Source organism: Psittacula echo (assembly GCF_963264785.1).
Source record: "Psittacula echo genome assembly, chromosome: 17".
In the NCBI taxonomy this organism is placed as follows: domain Eukaryota; kingdom Metazoa; phylum Chordata; class Aves; order Psittaciformes; family Psittacidae; genus Psittacula; species Psittacula echo.
Genome location: NC_137753.1, coordinates 4,315,276 through 4,325,900, shown reverse-complemented (window position 1 = coordinate 4,325,900; position 10,625 = coordinate 4,315,276). Strand labels below are relative to the sequence as shown.

General features: G+C 50.0%; 1 protein-coding gene across 4 annotated transcripts in view; it reads left to right on the top strand.

Moving 5' to 3' along the window:
- The first annotated feature begins 631 nt into the window (after positions 1-631).
- The window catches only part of PIK3CD (phosphatidylinositol-4,5-bisphosphate 3-kinase catalytic subunit delta), a 28,462-nt gene continuing 18,468 nt past the window's right edge, over positions 632-10,625 (top strand). For all 4 annotated transcript variants that reach the window (XM_080631405.1, XM_080631404.1, XM_080631407.1 and 1 more), the window contains exons 1-5: positions 632-727; positions 7,279-7,352; positions 7,696-7,859; positions 8,915-9,143; positions 9,627-9,856. In XM_080631405.1, the coding sequence (XP_080487531.1) occupies positions 7,719-7,859; positions 8,915-9,143; positions 9,627-9,856 (600 nt within the window). In that variant the 5' untranslated portion in view covers positions 632-727; positions 7,279-7,352; positions 7,696-7,718. The remainder of the gene's footprint in view (positions 728-7,278; positions 7,353-7,695; positions 7,860-8,914; positions 9,144-9,626; positions 9,857-10,625) is intronic.

The window sequence follows — 10,625 nt, the reverse complement described above, 5'->3', positions numbered from 1 at the left end:
GGGTCAGTGGTGCGCGGTGTGGGGCCGGTGCAGGGGCTCCATGTGTGCAGCGCGGGGCTGATGCGGGGTCAGCGGTGCGCAGTGCGGGGCTCCATGTGCGCAGTGCGGGGCCCCATGTGCGCGGCGCAGGGTACCCGGTGCGCGGGTACCGGCGGGCCAGGCGCGCTCGCCGGGTGGCGGGGGGGCGGTGCGCGCTCCCGCGGCCCATTGCAGACGGTGCCGGGGCGGTGCCGCCCGCACCAGCCGGCAGCGGGGCCGGGCCGGAGCGCGGGAGACGCCGCAGGCGAGCAGGGAGGTGAGCGCCGGGCCGGGGGGGGAAGCTGGGGCCGGGGGCAGCCCGCAGCGGCGGGGAGGAGAAGGAGGAGGAGCGGGGCCCGGCAGGAGCGGCCGCCGGTCCCTACGCCGGGCCGGGCCGCATCGCACCCCATTGCCGCGGCCCTGGGAGCCGCTGCCCGGCACCGGCGGGGACCCGCGACTGGCGCGGTTCGCGCTGTGCTCCCCGTCTCGCCTCTACGTGTGTGTCTGTGCTGTTTGCGGCGGCGAACCCCGGTGACTGCCCGGGCTCCTTTAACAAACTGCGTGCCTCGGGAGGAGCACCGCTGCTGTGTGAGTGCGGCGCGCTTGGAGACTCGGGGGTAGGTTTTAGCTGCCTTGGGGGTCAGTCCTTGAAGCCGTGTCCCCCCCGCAGGAACTGATGCTTGCAGCAGCGCTCCTCTCCGTTTCCAAGGTGGGTGGATAGCACTGGTGTGTCTGTTTGGAATGGTGACCACTCGTGTCACGCTGCTGACCAACCCCATGGGCTGCGGGAGGGGGGTCTTGTCCTGCTGGGCTTCCTGCCTGGCCTTTACCTGAAGGGTTTGGCACTTGGCACCTTGTCACTGCAGTGAGCAGTCACCCAGAGGTTTGGCTTGCCTGGCCGCATCTGGCCATCATCGTACCTGCTCTGACATTGCAGTTGTGCTGCCTGGATCGGTCGCTAACAGGGGTGTGTGTGTCTGCTGTGGGTTAGGTTTGGATTGTCTGTTTTGGCAGGGCCCAAGGGAGACTTAAGAGCTCTCCAAAGAGAGTCTCTGAGTGTGGTGTGTTGTATGTGCTTGAGGTGGGAACCTGGAAGTGAAGTTGAATGTAGCAGTGAAAGGTCATTAGAAATAGTTTATTTTCTGTTTTCATCAGCAAGATGCACTTGGGTTTCTGGTGTTGTTCGCTCATGGGAGCAGTTGAAAGAGACATATTTCAGTGACCTCTTCAGCTAGAAGCTTTCATTTATCACAACTTCCTCCAACTCCCAGTCCTTGCCTGTCTTAGCAGTAACAGCAAAAGTGCAGAGATCCCAAGTCAGCTTGGCAGAACTGAAGACTTGCAGCATCCTTTATGAAACATACTTGTGCATGTGAGAAAACAGAAACGCAGTTGTTGTTTGAAGTCGTGCATCCAACAGTTGTCAGTGTTAGCAATGGAACCTTGCAAGTTGTCAGTTTCAAGCTCTTGCTTTAACCACTAAGTACACTGTTTTCCACTAGATGCTTCCTCAGCCAGTACTGAAAGCAGTTGATTGACTGTTAAACTCGCCTGAAAGCCTGCTTGAAAGTTTCCACCAAGCAAGGTTCATTAGGCCTCCCATCGGATGCTTTTCCTACTCCCTGAGGTTCTCTGCCCCTCTCTAGTGATACTGTTGTACTTCCAGAATGAGGTATGGCTTTGCATTTCCATTTCTCTTGAGCTGCTTTTGCCTGAGCTCCTCTTTCCTTCTCTCTGGCTATTACTTGTGGTTCCTGCTGAGCTTGGATGATGTTGTACCACTCTGATGCTCTTTCTCTAGTCCCTCTGGAGCCGGGAGCCCCACAGCCTGGTTTTATCACAACGTGTACGTTCTGCTTTCCTATCTCTTCCCTTGCTGACAACCCCTTTCATCATCAGCCCTGCACACAAACAAGGTTAGCTCCAGTTCAGATTACATTAGCGTACTTCTGCTTCCCATTACTTTTCTCTGTGAGCCTGTTTTATGGGGTCTGCATGTGTAAGGCAGGCATTGAGCAGCATAAGTGCTCAAAGTAAAGGAACCTTTATTTCATAAAGGGAAAAGCACAAGCCAAGGGATTCTTTGGATCGAGTGGCTGTTCAAAGCCTGATCCTTGTAGTCTCCATATAGCTAGAGCAATTCCTTAGGGGGTGGAAAAATCCGTGGTTCCCCACTGACATCCTGATGCAGGGAAGATGCTCATTTTGGTGTGTAAATGCTGGTTTGTATCAGCCCCTCTGGTAGGGCAGAGGATGCTCTGTAGTGTTTAGAGGCCTGCAGTTGGCTCTGTGTGTTTTCATCCCTCACCCAGTTATCCTGGGCACGTTCCATTATGTGTCTACTTCAGTCTAATGGTTTGTGTAAGCAAAGTAGGGAGTAAAGGTGACTAATGGTGGCTTAGAAATCTCTGCTAAGAGGTATTATCAAAGCAATGTGTAACTGTGTCTATTATGTAGAGTTGGGTAAACATCAAACTACTGTGAGTGACTGAATGAACCAGTGCGGCAGGATATGAGAGATCAACGTACACAATAGAAGCTGTTAATATGCAAAAACCTTTATTTGATTGTTGTATTTGGTAGAAGTCTTATTATGCTAAACCAAGCAAAGGAGATTAGAGTATTCTAAACTAGGGCTTGAGGACATGAAGCCTAAAATACAAGCTGTAGAATTATAGAATCACAAAATAGGGTTGGAAAGGACCTTAAGATCATCCAGTTCCAACCCCCCTGCCATGGGCAGGGACACCTCACACTAAACCATGTCACCCAATATATTGATTTTGGGGTTGTTCAGCACTTGAATGCTTCTCCACACCTTTTCAAGAGGTCTTACTCTTTTGCTACCAACTCTTACGCTTGTTGTGTATGTGTTGAAGGAGAAGCCAGAGACAATCAGAGCTCTGGTGCAACTCGGCCTATGCTGAAGGTGCGGCTCTGTCACAGGGACTGGAGGAGAGCAGTGATGGCCTAGCAGCACAGTTGAGACACTGATCTGTATTTTACAGAAAGCTTTCCAGACTCTTCTTGGAAGTCAGTTTTACAGCCTGTGAGTGCTCCAATGCCTTGCCCCAGCGTACAGCGGAGCTCTTTTGTGCCATGACCAAGTTTAAAACCCTTTTAGAACACTCATTGAGATAGGACTGCACCCACAAAAGCCGAGGGTTGGTCCAGACCTACACGTGTATCAACGGTGTTGTGCTTCAGACAAGTCAGGCACGTGTACAGCAAAATTCCTGTGGTCTCCTCCTCTAGCTAAGCTGATGCCTGGAATGAAGGTGACTTCCTGCTGTCTCCCACACAGCACACATCACCTGTGAGCTCCCTGCCACTCGTTTCTTATCAACTTGAAAGGTATTTTTGTAGCCCTGGGTTTAGTAATTTTGTAATGTGCTTGTGGGTGTTGGAGCTTCCGTGTCTGCCTGATGCTGCAGCATCACAGAGGCTTGTGGAGCGCTGTTCTTGTTCCCCTCAAGAAGTTGCGTGTTGTAGACACCAGAGCTGTGGTTGATAACTCTGTAAGGGGAGAATTGTGTTAGTGTGGTTTATGTCGACTGCTGGCTTGATAAATACTGACTGGGTAGTTTCAAGTGTGACTCTTACACTCTGCATAGATTTGCCTTTCTGTGCAATTATTTATTCCTCAGGGGGTGTGAACTCAAAGCATATGGTACGTCCTATTAGTGATGGTGTGCCTGTATTTGTTATATGGCATTCAGGAACAGTGAGGGTTTACGTGCTCTCCTGGCAGGCTGGTGCAGGGACTAGTCCCATGTGTATATCAACTCTGCCTTGGCCATCTCTTCCCTTTACTAAAGATGTACATTTAATAACTTCACACTAATTAATGCCAGGGGAAACCTTAGGGAGAGCAAAGCAGTCTGTAGCTTTCCTGCAGAATAATGTATTGAGGCAAAGGAGAGAGGGGAAGTTGAGGATTTGTCTTCATCTGAAAGCTGGATTTTTGCCTCATGGTTATTTTCTTCCACCTCTTTTGCTGCCCTGTGATGAACAGGTCTGGGCATTGTCAAATGGGTTCAGTGTTCATACAGCTCTCAGTAAGGAAGGGATTAGTACCAAGGGATTCATCTTTCCCAGTGGTCCCTCTAGGATATGACTCCATATCCCAGAATCATTGAGGGAGCAATTGCCTACTACCAGGAGGTTTTGCTGCGGTACCAGAGGCAGGGTCCGTGTGTATTTTATTCCTAGCTTCCTGAGAAAGTCTGTAGTACACAGATGTTTACTTTCCCCTTACAAAAACATCCCACAGAACAGAAATACATGTGGAAAGGGGAGTACACTTGGATTCTCTGGGAATTGTGGGGAACAGCTTTGTATTTGGACCCATGGAAATCTATTGTTGAGTGCGTGCTTGATGCTTTGGGGCCTGTGTGATGTAACAGCAGGATTTCTCTTCCTCATGTGCTCTGAGAAGCCCAAAGCAATGCTGTGCTCTGCAGTTGGAGAGCTTGTTTATCTGCAGCCTGAAAGCAGCAGCTGTAGTGGCCCCACACAGACCTCAGTCGCAGCCCGTGCTGTGCATCATCCAGTCCACACACTGCTTGTCCCGCTGCTGGGCTCTCCCACTGGGTTGGGGCTGGTCACTCCTCACATTTCCTCAGCAGGATCTGAGGTTCCTATCACATGTGCTTGCTGCTTTTGGGAAAAGAGCTTCCATTACTGCCTCCCTGTGGGATGGGAAGAGTGGTTCTTTCTTTAGGGCAGCTGGGGCCCTGCCTATCCAGAGGGACAGAGGAAACTGCATCTTGTCTTCATGTGCTCAGCTACGCCAGCAGCACTGCCCACAAGATGCTGCCCCTGCAACTCCTGCCTGGTAATTCCCCTTCCTGGAGTCAGCACGATTGCATGGCTTGCAGACAACCTTTACAGCACATGATCTTGAGTGTCCTGCCCAAGCAAGTACGTACCACGGGGCAGTTTTTGTGTACAAGCAGGCCCAGAGGAAAACTGCTGCATGAGACGAATAAGAAGCTATTTGAGGCCCTGTGGTTTCCTCAAATGGTGCTGTGCATACCTCCAGTTTAGGGCTAAATGAAGTTCACAATATACTTGGCCTCCACAAGGGCCAGGTCTTTAGCTTGGGTGTATGCATTGTTATGACTTGGCCACCCAGTCTTGAGGTCCATCTCTCTTGTATGGAGTGTATGTGTGTGCTATAGAGCAAGAGCTTTGTGTGTTCTCCTTGTCTGTTCTGATGCTCAGTCCATGCTACACTGCCTGGCATCCTTGGAGCTGGAACTCAGCAGTGTTCCTGCCTTGCACTGGGAATGAGTAGCTGAGGCTTGTAGGGGATGTGGCTGCTGGGGAAGGAAGAAGTATTATAGGAAGTCATAGGTGGGGGTATATGGAAGTATTCTAGCAAGAATACTTTGTAGTATATTGCAGTAGGATGAGTGAGGGTGTCTTGTAGAGAATGGGTGGGCTGGTGTTGATAAGCAGGGACCTTTGGTGGCCTGTGTACCTGCTTGAGGTTGGCTCTGTGGGTTTGCATCCCACTAAAAACAAAGCTTCTGTCTCTCCCTTGCTTTGGGAGATCTGCAGGTTGTGCAGTAAGCTGATTTCTGCTAATTCGGGGTTGATTAACTTGAACCTCAGGCTAATAGCCCTACAGCTACCTACCACAATATGGGACTTTCAGTGTTAAGCTATTCACGGGGATGAAAGGCTGAGAGGATGCTGGGGCCTTTAAATATTGGCAGCATCCTGAATTTAGTAATGGGAAGGGGGAAAGTGTGGTAAACAAAGTGTCAGAGACCGTGCAAGTCCAGAGCTGGCCTTCCTGTGGCATATTCCCTCCAGGTTCTGTTGGAAAAATCCCTCTGCATCAAGAGAGAATCAGTGAGTTTGGAAAAACAAGGCATTGAACAACCTGACCTTGACATTGTAGTGCTAATAGCTTAGATAGATACTTTATATCTGGTGGGGTGTGACACCAGGTAGAAATCCTCATCAGAAGGAAGCAGTTCAGTCACTGTCATGTGTCCATCTCTGCTGGTCAGCAGAGTCATGGTAGTTTGCTGCTTTTATGGCACTGGGCAAGGCCGAGGGAGCAGATCCTCTAGAAACTTGCTGAGTTTGTTATTGAGCAGAAGCAGCTTGTTTTGCTTTATTCAAACTTGTAAACCCTGCCTCCTCCCCATTTTACTTCCCTCCTTCTTAAGGCACATGGGTGGTTTTGTGGTCCCTGTATCCGGTCTCTGTGTGATACAGCGTGTGCGCTGAGGAAGCGGGACAGATAAAACACAGCTCAGAGTTCTGGGAATCCTCACCTCAGTGCTGATGGGGAAGTGCTGCTCTCCCAGGCACTAGCAGATAAGATGCTGGGTTTCTTGTCATACTGAAGCATAGGGGCTGGCTCACGAGGGGCTGCCAGCAGGGTTTTGTGACTTGGGAGACCCAAACCTTCAGCAGCATCTTGCTTTATTTCTGTCTCAGTTTGCTGCAAAGCCATGTTTTAAATTGTGAATGGGCAAATTCGGTCCTGGTTTCACGGGTGAGGAGCAGTGACACAGAGCTGCTTGGGGCACATGCAGGGCTGCGTTTAGACCCAGCAGAGTCAGGCTGGCTGGAGGCTGAAGCCTTGCTTTCCACAGCAGCTATGAGCCATGGCGCTGTGAGCACCCTCCAGGCTGTGTTTCTCTGCTGACCTGGTGGAAAAGCTGATAAGTGAGAGGGAATTTGGGTGAGCTGGCTCCTCTGCTGGGGCGATTGAAGGGAATTAGTTACAGCATTTACCTGTCTCTTGCTAGGGGCTAATGCTAACAGTTCCAAGCTCTTCCTGCATGTGGGAACACCACTCTCTGCTGTTTGTTATCTGTTAGAGGAGTTTTATACAGCTGTAGTATTTTTTTCTTGTGGGCAGATGGGTGAAGCATGAGGGTTTCTTTGACTGTGGTGCTACATGTCTTTAAGAAAGCAAACGTACGATGCATTTCTGTTCAATACCTTTTGTTTTAGCTGTGCACACATGCACTTATCCTGTCTTTGAAACCAAGTCTATACCTGATAGCATTCAGGTTCTTTTTCTCTTCTTTGAGTTCTTCGGATGTACTAAGATTAAATTGTAGAGCCCTCCCCAGTGAAAGGGTGCAAATGGAGTTAACAAACCTATTTTGACTGCCTCAGCCTCATGTATTTTCCCTGTACTTGTAGAGGGGGGGATGTACAGTGGTATATTATTTGTGTGTATAAAAATGCACACTCAGAACCAGCGACATCTCTTTCTCCCTCTTGCAGACTGGAACTGAGCTCTGGAAAAACGAAGTGGAGCTTGGAGCATGTGGCCTGAGGACTGCCCTACCAAGGCTGGGGTAGGGACTTACTGTTTGTGTTGGCTGCTTGGTTGTAGATGAGCTTATTGGGACAAGTGCCTTTGTTCTCAACTGAGAATACTTCTTTAATTTCCCTGTCAGATGTAGATGTTAATCCCAGTCTAGAAAGGGTTGCACTGGGGCAGAAGCAAATGCCATAGCAAGAATGCCTCTGTAGCTTAAAGGCACTGGACTGGAAGTTTGACTAAAGGTGCATGTTTTACTGAGCTGAACCTTTCTTTCTTTGTGTTCTTTTGCACATTAACTTTCTACAGAGCCCAGCACACATCTGAGGAGTCATTATGTAGTCAACAGCTACAGACCTTGTTCCCTTTTCTTGCAGCTGGTAGCTAAGAAGTGAGCAGGATGCCCCCAGGCATTTACTGCCCTATGGAATTCTGGTCCAAGGGGGAAAACCAAAACATCCAGGTGGACTTCCTGCTGCCCACAGGCATATATTTAAACCTCTCTGTGTCCTGCAATGCCAGCTTGGGCACCATCAAGCAGGTAACAGACTTGTTTCACAGTCTTATCTGCTGTAGTCTCCAAATAGTCAAATACAGATGCTGGACTGAAAGCATTCAGGATGCCAGCTCACAGAAAGCGAATACTGAAAATGGGGAATGGGAATCATAGGGAGGATTTTACTTAGTGCTTCTCTGAGGAATAAAAAGCCGTAGTGAAAGCATGTGTAAATGAAATGTAGCTGCTTCCTTGTTTCCATGGGCTGTGTCAGGGGACAGTGAAGGAAAACAGTGGGAAAGGTTTTCTCTGCAGCAGCAGCCTGGCCTGGATGAGTCATGGATCACAAGGGACAGAAGCACAGTGCCAGATTATTCCAGGTTTTCTTGTGCTGCAGTTTTCAGGTAAAAAAAACCCCAAAACCAGCCTAAAAACCCGTAACTGGAGCTGACTGGTTCCAGCTGTTACGTTACAGGTCTGTGTTTCACAGCCAGAATAGGCACTGGGCCAGACCAGAGGCTGTCTGCTCTGGAGTTCTGCCTCCAATAGCAGGCACTTAGGGTGAGAGTGAAGAAATGGAGTGTGTGGTGTGGAAGTGCCACCCCCTGGGAGTGAAGGATGAAGGGTTCTTGGGTCTTGTCATAGATTTCATGTTACTGCGGGCAAGTTATTTAACTGAGTTTTGCTTCCAGTGGGAGCAGTACCTCTAGTTCACAAGGCCAGCAGTCAGCCAGTACTTACAGTGAGACATTCAGGTGGGGGATACTTAAATACTCAGGTTGAAGGATTTACTTCGCCTGAAACAAATGAGAAGCATGAAAAGAAGTCAGTTAAAGGCACTTGCAAATAAATCTACCCAGCATTTCAGCATGAGTTGCAGCCACCAGACTTGGCTGAAAAGCAGCCTGTGATTGCAGCTCCAGGAATGCTGTGGGAAGGTTTGGCTGTGCATTGCCTTCACCAAATGGTGTATCTTGAGGGAATGAGGTTGTGGGGTGATCAGAATCATTTAGGTTGGAAAAGACCCTTAGGATGAAGAGGATGATGATGATGTTCTGGCGGTGCAGCGGTAGTTTCACCCTGCTGTTGCTCTGGCCCAGGTGGTGTGGAAGCATGCGCAGTATGAGCCGCTGTACCATATGCTCAGTGATCCTGAGGCCTATGTCTTCACGTGCATCAACCAGACAGCAGAGCAGCAGGAGCTGGAGGACGAGCAGCGGCGGCTTTGTGACATCCAGCCCTTCCTGCCGGTGCTGCGGCTCGTGGCTCGGGAAGGAGACAGAGTCAAGAAGGTTATTAACTCCCAGATCAGCCTGCTCATTGGGAAAGGTCAGTTCCCCATCACCAGGAGTGTGACAGGGGTGTTGGATCATGGTTCTGTCCCAGACACCCTTGCTATGTGTGGAATACTGATGTAGGGGAATAGTGTGTGTGTGCAGACCCAAGAAGGGTGGCAGAACACTGGCACAGGCTGCCCAGGGGGGTTGTACAGTCTCCCTCTCTGGAGACGTCCCAAACCCACCCCGACACATTCCTGTGTATCCTGCTGTAGGTGATCCTGCCTTGGCAGGGGGTTGGCCTGGAAGATCTCCAAAGGTCCCTTCCAACCGTAGTGATTCTGTGGTGCATCCTGCTGGCAGAGGGCTATAGCAATTGGGTACATTTGTACATAGTAAATAAGTAATTGCTCGTAGCTAGGCTGACTTCTCTTGGCCAACCTTTGAGCACATGTTCAGGAAGACTCTTTCACAGACACTGGATTACCGTTGGGTGCAGATGCTTATTTTGCCTTTCTCTCTACTCTCCATGTAGGTTTGCACGAGTTTGACTCAGTGCAGGATCCAGAGGTGAATGATTTCCGTGCCAAAATGTGCCAGTTCTGCGAGGAGAGGGCAGCGAAGCGGCAGCAGCTCAGCTGGGCAGCTTGGATGGAGTACAACTTCCCGTTGCAGCTGGAGCCCATGGCCAAAGGCCCTGGCACTGGCCCTCTCCATATCCCCACCAAGAACATTTTTGTCAATGTCAAGTTCCAGTCTGGAGGGGTAAAGCATGATCTTTTCTATGGCTGTGTTTAACTGGTTTATGCCTTCCTTTGGGGCACTTGGAGACAGAATAATGTGTGCATGGACATTGTTTCCATGTGGTCAGTGTTCATTCTTCTGTGGAGATGGTTGGGAGGGAGACTGGGCCTACAGCCGAGGGAGCTGTTCCCCTTCATTGGGTGTACTGGTTAGCTGGTAGCTGAGGTTGCTGCATGTACACGTGGTGGGAAGTTTTTAGGGTAGGAAAGGAGCATAGAACCCCATAGATGCCTTTCCTTTTGAGCCCAAGAGTCTGCTCAGCTCATGATCAGCATATGCTGCTTGCAGGCATCAGTCCCTGTTCTTGCCTGCTACCCTTGGGTTAGTGTTATTTCTGCATGTAGTGCCTGGGCATGAAGCAAGAGTCACCCCCATGGGAGAAGGGCTTTCCAGAGCAGTGTGTTTGAGCATGGTGACCTTAGCCACCCTCTGCCTTGCTGGTGGAGTGGCAGTGGGATGACTTTTAATGACTGGCAACCGCATGAACCGGTGATTCTGCTTAAACTGGACTTGAAGGTCCTGATTTCCAGTCTTGTGGTTGCACTGCTGAAAGATGCTCCTGCCCAGTTTGCCAAATATCCCTGCTTATTTGCTGATTGTGAGTGGGTGATTCTGCCTTCCTATCCTTCTCTTTATTGTCAGTAACAGGAATGTTGTTACCTACCGGCTGAGCTCCTGCTGCTCCTTGAGCTGGTTTCAGCCCTTTGCTGGTGTTTGACAGCGTATGCTG